General features: G+C 37.7%; 1 protein-coding gene across 2 annotated transcripts in view; it reads left to right on the top strand.

Annotated features, from left to right (window-relative positions):
• The window catches only part of Lgr4 (leucine rich repeat containing G protein-coupled receptor 4), a 102326-nt gene that overhangs the window by 73759 nt on the left and 8596 nt on the right, over nucleotides 1-19971 (top strand). For both annotated transcript variants that reach the window (XM_055599226.1, XM_055599231.1), the window contains 11 exons: nucleotides 3281-3352; nucleotides 4524-4595; nucleotides 10181-10396; nucleotides 11218-11289; nucleotides 12662-12730; nucleotides 13547-13618; nucleotides 14434-14505; nucleotides 14837-14905; nucleotides 16390-16461; nucleotides 17429-17494; nucleotides 18543-18614. In XM_055599226.1, coding sequence (XP_055455201.1) covers nucleotides 3281-3352; nucleotides 4524-4595; nucleotides 10181-10396; nucleotides 11218-11289; nucleotides 12662-12730; nucleotides 13547-13618; nucleotides 14434-14505; nucleotides 14837-14905; nucleotides 16390-16461; nucleotides 17429-17494; nucleotides 18543-18614 — 924 coding nt within the window. The remainder of the gene's footprint in view (nucleotides 1-3280; nucleotides 3353-4523; nucleotides 4596-10180; nucleotides 10397-11217; nucleotides 11290-12661; nucleotides 12731-13546; nucleotides 13619-14433; nucleotides 14506-14836; nucleotides 14906-16389; nucleotides 16462-17428; nucleotides 17495-18542; nucleotides 18615-19971) is intronic.

The raw sequence follows: 19971 nt of genomic DNA, 5'->3' as shown, positions 1-19971 counted from the left end.
AAGTGGATCTCTGTGAGTTCAAGGCCACCCTGCCTACAAAGCCAGTCCAGGACAGCCAAGGCTACACAGTGAAACCCTGTCTCGAAATCAAACAAACAAGAGTGACAGCTGGATTACAAGATGAAATGTTTAGATAGTGGAGCATTGAAGCTGACTAGTTTGGGACCAAGAGGAGAAATATATTGAAATGGTTGCATTGAATGGGGTTTATAACTGTCTTCTTCAGTTTTGTTTGTTTGTTTGTTTTGTTTTGTTTTGTATATTAATTCTTAGCGGCAAGAAGCAATGATGTTAAAAAAAAAAGGCAACTAATGTAAAGTAATATTTTTCTATTTATTTGTTCTTCTCTTATATAATACATTCTGTCCTGAACTCAGCCTCCTCTTCCTTCATTCCTCTCGGTTCCCACCACCACCATGTCCCTTCTCCCCTGGATCCACTGCTCCTCCGTTTCCCTTCAGAAAAAAAGCAGGCATTCTAATGATATCAACTGAAAATGGCATAACAAGATGCGATAAGGCTTGATACAAACCCTCGTACCAAGGCTGGACAAGGCAACCCAGGAGAAGGAAAAGGGTCCCAAGAGCAGGCAAAAGAGTCAGAGACACCCTCCTCATTCCCATTGTTAGGTGTCCCATTAAATCCCTAAGCTAAACTATCACAGTGTGTATGTAGAGGACCTAGCACAGACCCCTGCAGGCTCTGTGATTGCTGTTTCAGTCTTACACAGTAAAGTTTTAGAGATTTATTTTTAGCTATGTGTATAGGAATCTGAAATACACTTCTGGGTTTTATCATGAACACATAATATGTTTGAATATGGGGCATATGCACATGAGTAGCAGGTACCTGTGGAGGCCAGAAGTGTAAGATCTCTCCCTCTCCCTCTTCCTCTTTCTCTTCCCCTCCCCCTCTCTCCCTCACCCTTCTCTCTCCCTCTCCTTTTTCCCCTCCCCTCTCCCTCTCCTCTCTCAGCTAAGTCATAGACAGTTATGTGCTGCCTAATAAGTGCTAGAACTTCAGCTCAGGTGCTCTGCAAGACCAGTGCAAGCTCTTAACTTGGAAGCCATCTTTTAAACTTCATAAACCATTGTTTTTGTATTTTTTTTTTTTTTGAGAAAACAGCAATTCAGGAATTGGGCAAGTTGCCCACCAGAAATGGTTCAGAAGCTCTACTGACAAAATGCAAAAGAGGAGACTTTGTTGGACGAGCATAGAAGCAAAGAAAAAAAAATAGTTTTTATCACAAACACATATATGGTTACTGTTGTCTACTTTTGGTTCATTGAGCTTAAGTGCTTATTTTTCTCGAAGTTAGGTGTTTAGAAAACCTTACTCAAGTGTTGCTAACGTTTGCAGAGTAAGCAAGGTGTAAGTCACTTAATGAGGCAAGCTGTCGGCTTTCTCTGCTTAGATTCTTTGGGCCCTGCTGCCATTTTAGATGCCATTTAAAAGGCTGGTGGTATGGAGTGCACTGTTTTAAGACCCAAATTATGAGATGCCTCAGAAGGCATGTAGTATAGTTACCAGAGTAGAGGGCATGAGCCTACACCCCATGTTAAACTTGTGGCTTGACTGAGAATCCAGCATCATTACCCTTTGCTGTGGAAGAAATTATTTATCATATGTACCTTTGGGATTTCTGAGTTGTTTTTCTTCACCCATCTGTAGAACATATGTCTGATGTGGACCAGAGATGAGGTAGAATCAGATTTTCTCATGCTGTTTGCATTTTAAGTGGTATAAAAACCTTAGAAGAAAACAAGGCTCTGATAGAACTTCAGACCTTTGTTACTTTGAATTTTACAGTTAGTACAGATGTTATCCCTGTGTCTCTGAAATCAAGGTGAGTGTAGCAGATTAAAGAAGGGAGAAGGGATGTGTCTAGCACTCAGTAGCAACTAGAACTTGATAGTGAATGAATATACTGAATAAAGCCCAGGGAAGCAGGGTGCTTACCGAGTGATCCGAGAGAACAAAGGAAATTATTTTTTTTCTTTTAGATATTTATTTTTTTTTATTTTTATTTTTTGGTGTGTATAAGTGTTTTGTTTGTATGTATGCCTGTGTATTACATGTCTTCCTGGTGCCTTCAGAGGTCAGAAGTGGGCATCAGATTCCCTAGAACTAGGGTTACAGACAGTTGTAAGCTGTCATATGGGTGTTGGGAATTGAGCTTGGGCCTCTGGAAGAGCAGCTAGTGCTCTTAATAGCTGAGTCACCTCTCCCACTCTTGTTTTCTTATTTTTGAGATAGGCTGACTTTGAACTTGAGATTGTATTGTCTCAGACTCCTGAGTACAGGCATGTATTATCTGACTGGAAATAGAACTTTTTAAGGGAGAAACTACACATTTTGTTTTATAAGTTAAAAAATTAATTGAAACTAAGTTGTAAATAGGAGTATTTAAAGGAAGACATGAAAAGACTTTTTTAAATTATAGTATCCAGCTGTTTAAAAAAACTAATCCTGGTACAGCTAAGAAGTACAGAGTCCTGAGCTCCATGACAGGGACACTTCACTGCTGATTAATTGTACATATTTACCAATAGTTTCCCAGGTCACCTGTTTGCAGGTGATTTTATATGATTTCCTGTCTTATTTCCTGGTTTGCTTTTGATACTTCTGTGCTGTAGGCCTGAGGAAATAAGTAGGAGGAAAAGTGAGGCAATAATGCAAAGAATTCACATCCTTTTCTTACTTCACTTTACCCCCACTGAAATGTTCTATTTAACAATTTCTTCATGAAAACATTAAGTGAGTATTCTTAGGCCTTTATTTGAAATCTAGGCTCTCAGACTTGTCCTTTTTGTCTGGGGTATGCTGTTCTGGGTTTCTGTGGAGATAACAAGCTGACTTGCCTCCTGAAAGCATTCTTCCTTGACAGACTGGTTTGCTCCACTCTGTGTAAACACTGCTGCCTGCTGACTAGTAGTCTGTATTTATGAGGTCCTTGGAAAACACTGCAAGCTGCAGAGTGACTGTGAATAGCAAACTTAATTTGGCTTAATGTGTTTTGGCTTGCTTGACCTCACCAGAATAAAAATGTGCCTACTTAAATTATTGTATTGGAAGTTAAAAAAAAATCTAGACATTGCTAATTCATTGCAATAATCTTGGGACTGCTGTAGCAGAGGTTTAAGTCACTGTTTAATGTCATGTCATCTTGAGAAATGTTAGCATAGAGTTTTAATCTCAGATAAGGTAAGTATAAACTCTGAATTTTAACTCTGAATCACTTTTTTTTTTTTTTTTTCCTCTTGTTACTTTTTTTTTCTAGACAACTGGCTGGCAACGACCTTTCTTTTATCCACCCAAAAGCCTTGTCTGGCTTGAAAGAACTCAAAGTCCTGTAAGTAATTCATTTTTAGAGTTTCACAGCTGGCTGTGTATTTTCTTTCTGCATAGTCAACATGCTTAGAGCTAGGTTAAGCACAGTTTCTTTTAGTTGAGGATTAAAAGATTTAAGGCATGGCCAATGGATAGGGGAGCAGGCTAGAGGTTGGTCTGGGCCAACTTGGGTCTAGAAAACAAAGGTTAAAATTCTAACAGTAAGTGTTCTGAGCTCCCAAGGAATCACAGACTTTCCATGCTGCTAATGTAATGAATTGAAACCATATTTACATTTTATTGGTAGAGTTTTGTTTCTACTTTATAGCCACAAGGATTTTTGAATTAGCCAAAGAAGGGGGGGGGGTGTTTTTAAGCACTTTACATGTTAAAAACATTTTAGAGCTGAAAAACATTGAAGTGCTCATGATTTATAAAGATAGAGATCAGAAGAGAAATCCCTGGCTTCAAGGGTGACAGATTGAAGATCACGTGGGTTGACAGCCACAACTTCACCTACTTTTGTCACTACTGCTCTGGGCAAAGTCACCAGGCCTCTCTGGTTCGGTGTGTTTAATTTGTCCTGTTACGCCTTCCATTCCGTGGTTATGATTCATGTCAAATAGTCATTGAATATGACAGGAGTGGCTTTAGGTAAAAATGGAAAAGCTCTTGTTTTTTTTTTTCAGAGAGATGTCTGCCTCTGCTCGCCAGGTTCCAGCTGGACAGTGACTGAAGGCTAATGTCTGTCCTCCCGGAGGCATTGCAGACATTGTTGCCCTCATCGCAAACTGCCTCTCTCTCTTTAATGCCCACGTTTCTAGGCTCTGCTTTCTTCCAGTTTGAGAAGACATTCAAAATTGTAAGGGGTGTGTTGATTAGCCACTCCAGTGAATTTGTTATCCTACTGAACATTAACTAGGGTGCCTGGGATTGAAACTGCCCCTGGAAATGTGGAGCATCCAGCAGCTCCATTGAGAGATGACCTGGAATAGCAGCATGAATTTCATCTCTGCATTTACACAAATGCTTCTTGACAGTTTTCAGTTTTTTTTGCCTTAGATGCTTTCCATCCCACCTTACCCTACTTGGTACCATTAGAAATATTTTTAGGGGGAAAATGGCTCAGTATTCTTCTATGACAAAAAAGGTAACAATCGCTTATTCATCACTAACCAAAATTTTTCTTCCAGAACTCTCCAGAATAATCAGTTGAAAACTGTACCCAGTGAAGCCATTCACGGACTGAGTGCTTTGCAGTCTTTGTAAGTACCTTTTTGTTGTCTTCATTCTTGGGTCATTGGAAGGCCACTGGCTGCTAGAAGAGTAAGGAGTTGAGACCCCCAAGGCCAGAGGAGATTTATCGTCTTCTCTGGGATGGGAATGGGGATAACCAGGTGCTGCTATTAAAATATCCTTTGGCAAGGCAGAAGTTGATCCTTCAGTTTGCTTTCTTTCTTGTCTCAGAGGCTGGGGGAATATCTCTGAGTGTGGGGCACTGTCAATGCGTACATGGCTGCTGATAACAGTTCTTTGAAAGCAGAGTTAAATATGTGCAGGCACTCTGGTATCTGGTGCCCTGAGAACCATAGATATGAGTCTGGTTTAGGCAGCAATGAGGATAGTGCCTTACCTGTGGGCTCGAAACACATTCTGCGGATACCTTGGCTATCTGAGCTGTCTCCTTTCCCAGCTTTTTTATGTGGCATATTCAGGGCTTTAATTCTTGGACTTTTTTTTTTTCCTTGAGCAGTCATTAACTTTGAATGCTTTTTCAAATACCACTTTATTTGTTTTTTTACATTCTTTATATACAAAGAACTTGGGTTTTATATGAATTCTAAATGCTTTTCTTACATTGGAGCTCATAATAGATAATGAGCAAATGACTGTAGAGAGAATGTTAAGTAACTTGCCCAACAGCACATAGCTAGTAAAGGCACAGTGGGGATTCAAAACCAGACAAACCTGTTCCAAAATTTTAATTAATCTGAATTTCTTAGCAGAGATTCTAATAGTCAGTGTGAAATGAATGTTAGAACAAAAATCATACTAATAAAACACATGTTGTAAAAGTTAAACATTAAATCATATCTGTCATAAGCCAGGAACATCCAGGGTGTTAGCCATTTAATTTTTACTTCAAAAAGAAGTTAAGATTGTATTAAGTAGTTCACTTTACAAAAGTGGCAAGTTATGGAATTGCTCACCACTGTGAGTTTGACTTTTAATATGAGCTAGTTAGGATGAGTTGCTTTTACAGAAATATTTGACTCTTGTTCCTAAGGAGGCCATCTGATGTCCTCCAGATATCATAAATAGGTCCTACTTTTTTTTGTTGTTACCTTACAATTAACTGACTTGTTTAAGACCTTCACAGTGAATCATTATTTTCACAGACTCAATGATCAAAGGACCAGTTATTTTGCCTAGTTTGAAGGCAAAAATAGAGAAGACTAAGTTCTCATTTTCAACTTCAGGACAGAAAAAATTACCAAGAAATTTCAACAGATTGCTTCTAGTTTGTGGCCAGGAGGTACATTTGAAGTGCATGTGGTATTTGTTAGTAAAATGGGTGAACTGCAGTGATACTGCACAGAAATTAGAAGCTTCTCTATTGAAGACAGGGAGTTAACCAACGCTCATTGTGCTCTCATCACGCAGTGCTTAAAGTATCTCAAACTGTTATGAGAATAGAAAGTCCACTCAAAACAAATCTGTCTGTCTGTCTGTCTGTCTGTCTCTGTCTCTGTGTATGTATGTGTAATTCTGGTCTGCTTTTGTATATAACAGAAACTGTCAGGAGGAGCTCTGTATCAGGTGTGCTGTAGTTAAAAAAGAGAGAAGTGTTCTTGGGTGTGTTAGCATAGTGGGTGTTGTGGTCAAGTGAGATATCATTGAAATTCTATCCTGGTGTAAAACACCCTTATCAGTACTTGAGTCAGTTTTCAAATCTGATCTTCAGACCCAAGTTACGTTAAAGATTTCCTTGTGGTTTTACCACCGACCTTAAAAGGAACAAAGTTCATTAGGTGTTGAAATTGACCAGAAAGGGTTTCAGATAAGTGTATATTTCATGGTGACTATAAAGTCAGAGTGAATTGTAGGTATTAGTAAAAAGATAACATAACAACCTCTCACAAAGTCATTACTTGAGTAGAATATTAAAATGGCAATAGGAATTAGCTCTAAGGTAGTTTTTCTTTGCATCAAATTTAATTAAAAATTAAAGGTTCTCAGAGTTTAAATGTCCCTGAATTTCTTCAATACTTTAAAGTGTAACCATACTATTTGCTTACTGTAAAGTTAGGAAAGAGAGCTTTTAATTACACAGAATATTTGTTTATTGCTCACAGGTTTTTAGCACTAGAACAATTATAGAATATGGGCCCACAAACTGTGCCCCAGGCCAGATACAACCACCCATCCTTAATAATCAAATTACAAGAGTCAAATTAGTAGTGGGAAGGAGAAAAAGGAGATTTATTCAATGTGGCCACAATGGGAGGAGGAAAAGAGAGATCTAGTGAGCCCACAACTCCAATTTTTAGGATCCTGATGTGAGATTCAAGCCTAAGTGGAGGGCCATGGATATGATCATCAAACCAACAGTCCCAGTCAGGGTGTGGTCCCGCCTGCCACTGACCCACGTTGCCTGGCCTTCAGTCAGATTCTACAAGGTGGTCAGACAAGTTGTTAGAACTGTGTCAAATCTGCCAGCCCCATTACAGAACCACATGTAATGTTTTGCCACTATAACTTTAAGGTAAAAAATTAAAATTTGTTTTAAGACTAAAATGCATTCCTCAGAGTTGATAATAAACATCTGCAAGCTGAAATGTGGTTAATATATTGTTAACCTTTTAGAAAGGCAAACACATTTTAGCACTTAAAAGTGTTATGTACATACTGTATGGAGTTTTCACTGTAGATTATGTTGGAGAAGCCCTCATAACCACTCTGTGAGATATGCTGCCCTTAGCATCTCGTAAAGCGGTCTTCTTGGTCTGTAGGGTGACTGTTAATAATGCACGTCGCTGGGACACAGCCCCATTTTTCTCTCTTGGTTGTAGTGTTAGGGACTGAACCCAGAGCTTTTCAAATACTCTCCAAATGGTCTACCACCAAGTTACACAAAGCCAAATGCAAAAATTTTTCCTTAAAGCTTTGATCTCAGTGTAAGTCGTTATACTTATAGGTAGGTCATTAATGCCCACATAAGTTGAATATAAAGATTAAACAGTCCCTTTTACAAGAGTCCATGAATCTGAGTCCACAAATTCTTTTTTCTTGTTTATCTTTGTATTCCAGGGTACCATTTTTCATAGGTCTTCTCTTTGCGCTCTTACTTGGGTGCCCCTTTCTAATTTTGGAAAAAACATGTCTTTGCCTATACTATTGTATTACTCTTTCACGTAGAACAGTTTCTTTCTTTCTTTTTTTTTTTTTAGTTTGGATTTACTTAGTCAGTAGCATATGACATGGAATTCATAGGAATATATATCACTAGTTCTGAATTCTCAAGAATAATAGCTCAGTATGGTATTTTTCATATTTAATGAAACACTTCACAAAGGAGACTTGATTTTGATAGAGTATTGTTAGCTAACTTGGAAGTACCTCTGGGTTTTATTAAATATAAATACAAATTATCATTGGTGGTTAAAAAAATCAGCAATTTTAACTTTTAAACTGCTATGACACTGAGAAACTGGGGAAGAATTTTAATTTGTAATCTAAATGCAATTCAAGTTCTTGGCCTATGAGGACTGTGTAATCTGGACCCTGTTTACAGTCATGGGTGTGTACCCCTGGAACTCTCCACTCCTTTTTTCCTGTATTTTCATCACTCTGACCTTCTGAAAACTGTGTAGTCTTACCAGGCTTGTTTCTATTGTCTTGACTTTTGCCTAAAACACTTTCTGCTCAACTACTGCTTCTGCTTGCCCTTGCTAATTAATTCATTAGGCTCCAGTGTAAGTATTGTTTTAAAGACTCTTTCCTCAAACCAAGTACACTTTAGTTAGCTCCTGCTGTTCCCAGTGTCCAACAGTTGTTTGTTTGTTTTTTCTCTCCTTCCCTGCTGTTTTCTTCATTGCACTTTTCAAGCATTCCATTCACTTTGTAATTTATTAGTTTGTGTATCCCCCACCCACAACATATCTCATACCAGTTCATCCTTTATGTCCAACAAGGTGCTCAGTTTGAATATGGAATGAATTGCAGCTAATCGAGTCATCTACAAGTATAATTCATTTATACTGTGTAGGTAATGTGTTTGGCTACAGTTAGTGTCTCTTCCCAAGAACGAGTTTTCAGAGGTTGTGCCTCATCTCTGTGTTTGAACACTTTATCTGTTCATTAAAGCACATCTAAACAGCTCTGTGCCCAGCACACTGTCAGTCTGTTATGTTAAAGATACCCTCTTCACAGGTAAGCTCTAGAAATGCTCAAGCAGCCACTCAGTTTCCTAAGACCTCTTTTCTGTGTTGATGCTGTCAAAAGAAAATGCCCATTAGATACCCACGAAGACCCACGGGTCATTAGCTCTTGATAATCTGCTCCCAAAAGGAGAAGTCAGTGACCTGGAAGCAGGTATCTGGGAGCGGGAGGCCAGCAGGTTCCTGGAGTTGAAAGTTAGAGCAAGATATTCAAACAAGCAAAATCAGAAAGCATAGAAATGTCTCTAAAACTCAGAAGTTTTCGAACTTTTAAATTGCCAGTTGCCATTTCTTTAAAAAGAAAAAAAAAAAGTCATTATGGGTTTTTAAATCAGTCTTATGTTGTTTTTGTTGTTGTTGTTGTTGTTGTTTTGTTTTTTTAATCTTTCCCCGTTTTCAGAGAGGTATGTGGCTTATCAGGCAGGAATTTATGTGATAAACATCAGCAGGAGATTATGAGGAACACTGGGATTTCCTGGCTCATACATTTCCTCATCCTGCTAACACCAGGCTGTCTTTGTATTGAAAAGTGATTATAACAATTATACTTGGTTGTGGCAACAGAAAGAAATACTTAGGATTTAGTTTCCAGGTTTTCAGAGGGAGATTTAAACATAAATAATCCTTCTAATGAGGTGCCCCTAATTGCAGAATTTCCTGAAAAAAAAAGAAAAGAAAAAAAGAAAGAAAAAAAGATGAAGTTTTAAAACTATAGTAGCATTGACTGGAGGAGTTTAGTTTTCCTGTGAATAATCTGACCTTTGTTAGGAACCTAACTTTGGCAAACTTGAATATTTAATGATAAGAGAGGAATCTGTAATACTAATATGGCAGGTTCTAGCTGATCTGCTAATATAGCTTGAATCTACTGAAATGGGTTTGTTGCTATTTAAAAAACTATAAATATTTTCTTATTTATCCTTTGGTATCAAATCAGAGAAGCAGTTAAATTCAGTATAAAATACCAGCTATACTGTAACTAACATTGGAGGTAAAGTAGCTTATTTACTCAGCTTCATTTTTCTTGTTTTCTGTTTGTGTGTGTGTGTGTGTGTGTTTCCATGTGTGTGGGCACATGCATTAACTGCTAAGCCATTCCCCCAGCCCACCTTCTGTATCTCTGGTAGGTATACTCTGAAACATAAATTTCCAACTTGAGCTTTGTGAGTTTTCTTTTAAGTGTGTCCTTCTTTAATGAAGTTAGTGAGGAAAGAACTGTAATGTACTACCAGACTTGGAAGAGTTTTAGATTTGGTGTTGTTTGGGACTTCTTTTTGTTGTAAATAGAGAGAAACTTCATGGCTCTGGCAGGTTTGTGATTCCCTTCTGTTTGGAAGCTCTAGAGCTGTGTTCTTTGGATACTCCTTCCAGTAGAACTGTTACTCACTGTGGATGTTTCTGTTTCTCAGACGCTTGGATGCCAACCATATTACCTCAGTCCCCGAGGACAGTTTTGAAGGGCTTGTTCAGTTACGGCATCTGTGGCTGGATGACAACAGCTTGTCTGAGGTGCCTGTGCGTCCCCTCAGCAACCTGCCAACCCTGCAGGCGCTGACCTTGGCTCTCAACAACATCTCAAGCATCCCGGACTTTGCCTTCACCAACCTTTCAAGCCTGGTTGTTCTGTATGTGGCCAACCCTTTTAGTACTGTATTTTTGTGTTAATTTTGGGGCAAATGGGTGTCATATGACACATTATTATAAAAGTGACCCTGTGGTCCTGCTTTGAAACAGTATTTGGGGAAGTTGCCTTTGATATAAACAAACATGCTGACTTCTTGAATAATATCTAGTAATAGATGTTGAGTCTTTAAAAAATAAGTAGCCACTTATATAATATCACTTTTTTAAAATAATTGGGTCATTCACCAAAAACCTTTTTATAGCTTGTTTTATATAACTTTTCTTTCTGTCCCAGCAATGAAATAGTTTATTCATTGTTAAAGAAGGGAAACTTTTGAAATACTGAAAGCAATAAGATGTTTCCTATTTCTCCAAGAATGTTTTGTATTTTTTCAACTTTTTTGCTCAAAAAGCTTTTGATTGTCTGTACCTTTCATCTTTCAAAACTTAGTAAGACACAGTATCCTCAATTCTTTTAGAATATATTTCTATCCTCAGTGAGGTAAACTCCATAATAATCCTGCTTTCTAATCTCAGAGAACTCACCAATGTTCTGCTTCATATGAGAGAGGATCTAATCTAAAGTTTAATTTTAGTATGAACCAAAATCAAATAATTGTCATTGTGTCATCGTTTTCTACATAGATTTCCCCTAATGTTGGCATTCTGTGTTCAGTTAGTCTGTATAACTGCCAGCTTTCTGTGAGTGTGGAAATATTTATATCTATTGCTTTCAGCCATACCAGTTTAGACGTATTAAGCAGCTATAACAGTTGCATTTGGGAGATGTGAATGTCATTTTGGTACTTTTTCTCCCCCATAGGCATCTTCATAACAATAAAATTAAAACCCTCAGTCAGCACTGTTTTGATGGACTAGATAACCTGGAAACTTTGTAAGTACAATTTATATTTTCTATAATCATACTGTGATTGAGACAGTGCAATCTTAAACTTATTGCCCATGAAGAGAACACATTGTTAAATATAGTCATTATTAATTCACTTTAATTAAGAACTCCATTTTCACCATCTAATAACTCAATTGTAAAAAATAATTTTAATTTATGATTCAAAACTGATACTTAAGTGTGAACTTCAAGCCCTCACTTTCCCCAAATATATATTTAAAGCAGCTCTGTTGCAAAAATGTAAGCCTTCCTAAAAATGTTAATTTTCTTAAAATGTGACTGTTTGGGAACTTTGACATTTCTCAAAACCAGTTCTGTTGGGGACAATTTGCTACTTATTATTGGTTCTCCATGGTTCTCCATTGGTTCAGTAGCCTAGCTAATCATTTAAATCATGTCAGAATAGCATGTCTTCTTTCATATGCTAAAATATAACAGATTAATGTTTTAAAATGTTGCATGATGCTATGTCCCCTGGGCTGTACATGATTTTTGCTGTTGTGATATAGTAAATGAAGTCAGAGAGTGTCTCCTTTGGATGGCTGAAGCCTAATTGGAATACTTAGGATCTGTAATATTTTTAAAATTTGGAGTTAACTGTGAACTGTTGAGAAGATCCCAAGTCTTATAAGACTTTAACCTGCTTGTCAAAAATAATTAAATAATAAACACCAGTGGATATTTGAAAGTTAAAATTGGAGGAAGATAGCTCTAAACTCAAGTCTCCTCTGCTAGGTGTAATTTTTAATTTCTTTCTCTCTCTTTCTGAAACAGCCACAATAACCATATGCCATCATGTTCTTTATGTTAAGAGAAATTAAAATTTCTATGCTGTCAGAACTAGACCTGCTTTATTACAGGCCACTATGGCTTGATCTCTTCCTAATGAATATAACATTGTCAGTAATTCATAACCTGCAGGAGAACAACTCTGGTCTTTCCCTTGGCATCTCTTTTCAAGAAATGCAGGGAGCTGCTGTCCACTCCATGGGAAGCCTCTGTTTCATACTGTAGTCACCTATAGGTGGATATTCAAAAATTCTACTGGATGGTAAATTTCCAAGAAATGACGCAAGATGTGTGTGTTTAATCCTTCAGTGACATGTGATCTAACAGTTCTCTGAGCTTGTAAATTTATAAACCTAAAAATGTAGCAGATAACTTTTTTCTATTTAATATTCTCTAAAAGTCTGTCAATTAAATTAAGTTCCTATAGGGTTTTGAATGACAATGTAGTTGGGAGATAAAAATTCCCAACTACAGGTCGTGATCTTTTAACATGTATTTATACCAGAATGTCTTACGAATTATGACTTCTCTTCACTATGCTTAGACATTTTCTCCAATTTTTTCCCAGGGACTTGAATTATAATAACTTGGATGAATTTCCTCAGGCTATTAAAGCCCTTCCCAGCCTAAAAGAGCTGTGAGTATAGCCTTTTCTCTTTATCCTGAGCATTCTGGAATACACCATTAAATACTCTAGTAATTAGATCTAGGAGCATCTCCTTGTACATGTATCCATAACATACATACACACACCTGCACAGTCAGTCCACAAATCAGACTGTATTAGCTGGCACAAATGGCTGTGGGCATAGATTATTGTATGAGGTTAGATCCTATTGAAACTAAAATGCATGAGGTACAGTCTGCCTGGAGGAGCTTGCAGTCTTAGCATTGCTAGAAAGGCAGGCAGATTACTGGTCCCATATAGATATCAGGTGTGAATAAATAAGACAAATAATTCTATAAAATGATCTCACTGTAGCCTGGGGTGACTGGAAACTGCATTACCAAAAGAAAGGAATTTGACCAGACCTAAAGGGTGAAAAAACTTAAGTGAAAGGGATGAGGGAGCATCTGGAGGCTGGATTTGTCTTGAGCAGAGGAGATAAGAATGTATATGGCACAACAGAGGTTGTGGTGTGAGTTGAAAGCTCATATTGCAGAGATAAAATATAGGCTTCTGTGATGGAGATTTGGAGCTTATTTCAACATAAACCTTCAAGCGATCTTTGATGATGAAGCAGCAAGGGTTCAATAAGATGCCAAGCTAGGGAGTGGGTTTAAAAAGAATGCAGTAAAATCCTGTAAAAGATGACATGGAATTCAAAATTCAAATTTCTCAGTGTTAAAGATGTTTATGTTAGCATTGTCAGTTCTGTTTTATGTAATGCTGAACAGCAGTGGACACTCTGGTTTTAACTTGTTTTATAGTGTTTTTCTCCTATCATTCTAGGGGATTTCATAGTAATTCTATTTCTGTTATCCCTGATGGAGCATTTGGTGGTAATCCACTCTTAAGAACTATGTAAGTATTCTTGAAAGTTTCCTTGAGTATATAATCATGTGCAGCTATGTCTAGAGATGCCAGGCATCTGTACCAAAAACAAAACAAAACAAAAACACTGTATGGGAGGGCCTCTGAAAGCCAGAAGAAAACAGGAAACAACCTTGAAACCTGCCACAGAGGGCCTCTGAAAGCTTCTGCAGTATAGACTGTCAAAGCAGATGCTGAGCCTGATGGCCAACTGATGGGCAGAGTGAATGGAATTTTATGTAAGAAGTGGGAAATAGTAAGAGCTGGAGGGGACGGGAACTCCACAAGGAGAGCAACAGAACAAGATAATTTGAACACAGGGAACTTCCCAGAAAATCATACTCCAACCAAGGACTATTCGTGGAGATGACCTGGAACCCCTGCACAGGTGTAGCCCATGGCAGTTCAGTGTCCAAGTGGGTTACATAGTAATGGGAAGAGGGACTGCCTCTGACATAATCTGATTGGCCTGCTCTTTGATCACCTCCCCCTGAGTGGGGAGCAGCCTTATCAGGCCACAGTAGAGGACAATGCAGCCACTTTTGATGAGAACTGATAGACTAAGATCAGAAAGAAGAGGAGAACCTCCCCTATCAGTGGACTTGGGGAGTGGCATGCATGCAGAAAGGGGAGGGAGGGTGGGATCAGGAGGGGAGGAGGGAGGGGCTTATGGGGGGATACAAAATGAATAAAGTGTAATTAATAAAAAATAAAAAAAAACACTGTATGGACACAGGAAACATAGCTTAAATCTCAGAGTGTTAATAAGCATATGAAAACATTGCCTTTTTTGTATATTTTCACAGCCATTTGTATGATAATCCTCTATCTTTTGTGGGGAACTCAGCATTTCACAACCTGTCTGATCTGCATTCCTTGTAAGTATTATGCAAGTTTAAAAACAAACCTGAATATTTATGCAGCTTGTTAAGTCAAAAACAAGAATTCATATTATTGTATCTTCATATATATATATATTTTTTTTTTCCTGCCCTTTATGAAACATTCCAAAGGATAACTAATAATTTACAGTTATTATTTACCTGAGTACTTGACCAAATTATCATATTTTCAAGAACCTTCAAGATATAAAACCAGTTATATTTGGTTATAACGTTGTAATTTAAGATTAAAAAATTGAAAGTATTAATGTAAGAATACCAGTTTATTATAAATTAACTTCTTTTCTCTCCCCAATTTTTTTTAAAGAGTCATTCGTGGTGCAAGCCTGGTGCAGTGGTTCCCCAATCTGACCGGAACTGTCCATCTGGAGAGTCTGTATGTGTGATGCTCTTAAGGAGGGTCATGGAAAGACAACACTGCAGTCCAGTCTGCTGGCAGAGCGCCAGTGCTCCTTAGTGATGGGGACGGACTTGTGATCATTCTTTCAAAGTCCTTTTTTGACCATCAGGCTTGGAGATGAGCGTATTAAGCCTGAGGTCATTTAGCTCAGGCAGAGTGTAGCCCCCAGTGTAGACAGATCAGAAAAGCTTACTGAGCCAGAAGGTAGCAGTTAAATGGCTAGTTAGGAGCAGAACTTCAGAAATTCAAAAACAGGACCAAATCATGTAGATCATCAGCAAAGCCTTCATGGAGGGAGATACATTATTTCCACACTGAAAAAAATGTCAAATTTCTCAGAATTGAAACTTCAACTTAGAAAGGAAAGATTTAATAAGACTAGGAATACCAAAAATATACCAAGATGTCATACAGAAAATCAAATATAGATAAAAATCACATCTTTATAATAGAATGGGGGTGTGTGATAAAGACATTTGGAAAATTATTTGGGATAAGATTTTTAAATGACCAAGTCTTGAGCCCCTGCACATATGGCTATAGGAAAGATTCCTAGTAAGTGGTCTGTGAATGGAGTAGAGATATTTCCAAAATCTTGTTCTCAGCCCTCCAGCTAGCCAGCTTGGGCTGGAACAGCAGCCCAGGGCCATTATCTGTAGGAGTCTTACTATGGTGTATTAGATAAGGTGAACATTTTCACATCTGCTAAGGTAGGGGATTAAGTGGGGAAGCATTGAGAAGAGAGTTCCAGTTTGGCCCTTCAGGTAATTTGTGCAAGTTGAGAATGTTGGACCATATATTATGAGGAAAGTGCAGTGAAGAGGTGAAGATGTAGAACAGTGAGGGTATGGTGAAAGCCAGGGACTAGTAGACACACCGAGCCGTTAGCTGTACTCCAGGCCTTCGGTCCATTTTGGAGCTCTTCTGGGACAAAGAACATGACCAGACTCTTTACTGCTTCCTGAGATATTGAAATATTTCACCCTTGATCTGCATAGCAGAAAAGAAAGGGAGAAAGGGTCAGATACTGGATTTATTAGAAGAAATAACTGGAACCGCTGATTGACTCCAAATGGGAAAAGCAGCAGGGAGGAGAATAGGAATGTTTCAGAATTCTAAACTGGCTGACAGAAAGAAAGGGCAGACACAAAACTTGCAGTAGGGTTCTGAGGTGTTTTCAGATGTGTTGGGTGTGAGAAAAGATGACAGGCTGTAGGAAACAAGGCCATCACCTGGACACTGTTAATATCTTGTGCCACAGCTCTTTTTCCCTACTGTGAAATGTTGTTGAGAATTAGTCCACTTTCCCACACTTGTACCGTTAGTTGGTAGTTAGGCAGAGGGCTGCACAGGCCCATATGCACTACTCTGCAGTTATCCATATTTGTATATGAGAGGAACTTTTCATTTTTTAACCCAACTTGAGCTGTCTCTTAGATGAGTAATTCTTTTTTTCACAGAACCTTGACAGGGACAAAGATAAGCAGCATACCTGATGATCTGTGCCAAAACCAAAAGATGCTGAGGACTCTGTAAGTTGGGCTACTCTCTCCTTCGCCTATACCTTTCTTTTATGTGCATTACAGATGCTCACTTTTATTTTGGATGAACTATGCTCTTGAGGTTTGATTATTTCTTGTTTGTTTCTTACACATAAATCAGAAGATTCTCCTTCAAAGGGCAGGGAGTCTCTGAACTTGCCTTTAGGATTGTGTATTATGCGTTAATTGTTTTGTTACTTTATTTGGTGCAAAATAAACTAAGAGACCAGTTAGTTGTTATTTTGGTTTCCACATGGACATCAAAAACCCCCCCCATTTTTCTCTTTCATTCATAACTAAGCAGGTTCTGAAGCTTTGCTTTCCTGAATCAAGAATGAACTACTTGTAACTTTCTAAAATTTTTAAGCTGACATACAAACAAAAAGTATAGAACTCCTCAGAACAGTTAGGTACTGATTTGTTAAGGACTGGAAGGTAGTAACAAAAAGGACAGATTAACTGAGTAATTACATGTTCTAGTGGAACTTTTAACTTAAATATGATGGCTGTGATTGAGGGACAAGCCCAGTGGCATTGAATGTTAACTTCTCTGACATAATTTTATGTAAATGATCTAAAAAAAGATGTAGCAAAGCTTTTAATTAAAGAATAGCATAATGTATGACATACATGTATTTCCAGATGTATTGGAAAAATAAAATTTTCTAAAAATCTGTAGGTTTACTACTCAATACAGTCTTCACGCATCTTATTATATTTTATATATATGTTGCAGAACTTATTATATTTTAGCATATTTTATATTGTCTATACTCAACATTGTGTACTCTAAGTTTATAAATCTCAAGTCTGTAGTATAGGCCTACAATATCAGGGAAACCAAAGCTTGCTCAGCTCTCCTTTTCGTAAGACCTTAGTGCTGCTTTCAATGCTTCCAGACACAGCACTTTTAATAGAATATTTTAATAATGGCATTAACTTGTTCTGTTGTTTTTAGGGACTTATCTTACAACAATATAAGAGACCTTCCAAGTTTCAATGGTTGTCATGCTTTGGAAGAAATGTAAGTTGGCTTTTGGCTTACTCTACTTTGCTGTAGTATACTGTTAGTTCACTGGTCGTTTCCTATAATGAATTGTTGCAAGAAATCAGAAGTTCATGTAGTTAGAGTTCCTGTGAATAAAATGCCCTTGTGTCTGATGCGTTAGTGCAGTGAGCATTTCTTTCATGATTTGTAACCATGTGAAGTTTTTCGGTGACCTGGGAAATGTGCCTTGAAATGAATTTAATCCAATCATTAGGTTTCTGTTAACAGCACAGTTTAAGTTTGGTTATAGATTTTGTTGGTTTGGTTGGTTTTTTGGTTTGTGGTTCATTAGTTCTATAAGGTCAATAATTTGAGAGTATTTTCCTAGACATAGAACTAATTCTACTGTATAACGATTTTCATTTCCTACTTAGAAAAGGTACACTAGGCTTCTATCTATTAGACATTCTATCGCCTTCTGTATGGGAAAGGTAGTTATATAGGAAAACAGAAAAATGCGTTCTGGCTACTGAGGAAAACAGATCTGAATACGAGTATGCAGTATGCCAGAGTCAGGGCATTTCTTTTCTTTCTCTCCTTCTTGTCTTCTCTACCCCTCCCCTCCCTTTCCTTCTCTTTTTTTTTCTTCTTCTCCTCCCCTCTCCTCTTTCTCTTTTTCTTCCTATATCCTCTCTTATGTTCCTCCTCTTCTCTTCCCCTCCTTTTCTTCCTCTTCCTCCTCTTCTTCCTGTGCTCCTCCCCCCTCCTTCCTATGCTACTTTTTAATGCCTTTTCTCACTGTGTCACCTTTTTCCGCTCATATCTCAGTAAGACTGGTGGGAATATAGATAGGGTACCAGTTAACTCTCAGTTTGAGATGGAATATCAATTATTCTAATGTTTTCATTTTACAACTAAAGAAATTACAGTTTTTACTTTCAAAAAGATCAGTATTATATATAAATATTTAAATTTAGAAAAAACTTAACAGAACATTATTTTTCAAAATATAATTTTTCCTTTTTTCCTTGTTTATTAATCTCTCTCTACCCCCTGTCCCTCTTCTCTCATCTTTTTTTTTTAGTTCATTGCAGCGTAATCAAATCTATATAATAAAGGAAAATACTTTTCAAGGCCTAGCATCCTTAAGGATCCTGTAAGTTTGTCTATGATTACTAAAGACAAAAGTTTTGTTAAGCTCTAAACTTACATATCATTATTATCTTCGGTTTCTTTTTGCTCTGATAAATAACCTGACAAAAGCAACTTAAGGGAGAGAGGGTTGATTTGGGTCAGATTTCCAGGTTCTGGTCACTGCAGCGAAGTAAAGGTGGGAGGAACTGAAAGAGGCTGGTGCAGGGCAGGGAGATGCTATTGAATGCTGCCTGACCTGGTAGCACTCTTCTCCACTCTCACAGTCCACAGTCCTCTGCCTAGATGATGGTGCCACACAGGATAGATGGGTCCTCCAACCTCAGTATATGTGATCGAGAGAATCCCTTGTGAATACACCCACAAGCTGACCTGATCCAGACAATCCTATAGTGGCACTCCCTTTTCTGAAGTGATTCCATATTGTGTCATCGATAATTAAGACTGTCACAGTGATTTTCGTGTTACTAGCAACATTTTGAAAATGACTGATTTTATAAACATCATTTAGACTTTGCTTTGTTATACCTCATAAAGGATGCATTTTTTGGTACTTTTCTATATAGATCATTCATTATACTGTTCTTCAGTCAGTGAAATGTTTCTGATTTCAAAGAAGAAACTTAGTTGTTTTCAAATTACAGCTGGGTTAGGTGCTTCATTAGAGGAAGGGTAGGCTGATCTTAGATCATATGCTGTCTGCAGCTTGCCTTCTGCAGTTATGAATATTGTGGGAACATAGCCAGGCCTCTTGTTGAAATGTTAATTTAAGCTGATTTTCTCATGCCGTGACACAACTCATCACTAGCAAAAGTCATGTGATCTGGAAGGTGAAAATATCTATTCTTTGGTCTTCTACAAAGAAAGTTTGGCTGGCCCTGTCCTGGAGTACCTGTATTGTCAAAAGTAGTTCATTCAAACACTTATATTTGAAGGCATATATGTGCCTGGTACTCTACTAAGCCTGGGAACAGGGAGGTGACTTATAGTTTAGACTCAATTAATACACAATTTTTAAATATAGATAAATATAGACATAAGAGATGAAACAGAGAGCTGGCGAGATAGCTCAGAGGTTAAGAGTGCTAGGTGTGCTTCTAGAACCTCTAGAGGTCCTGAGTTCAATTCCTACCCACCACATAGTGGCTTGCAACCATCAGTTCCCTCTTCTGATGTGCAGGTGTACTTGCAGACAGAATACTGTGTATGTTAGAAAAAAGAAAGAAAGAAAGAAAGAAAGAAAGAAAGAAAGAAAGAAAGAAAGAAAGAAAGAAAGAGAGAGGGAGAGAGAAAGAAAGAAAGAAAGAAAGAAAGAAAGAAAGAAAGAAAGAAAGAAAGAAAGAAAGAAAGAAAGAAAGAAA

Source organism: Psammomys obesus, unplaced genomic scaffold (assembly GCF_907164565.1).
Source record: "Psammomys obesus unplaced genomic scaffold, mPsaObe1.curated_primary_1811, whole genome shotgun sequence".
NCBI classification, from domain to species: Eukaryota; Metazoa; Chordata; class Mammalia; order Rodentia; family Muridae; genus Psammomys; species Psammomys obesus.
This window is presented reverse-complemented; position numbering and strand designations above follow the sequence as displayed.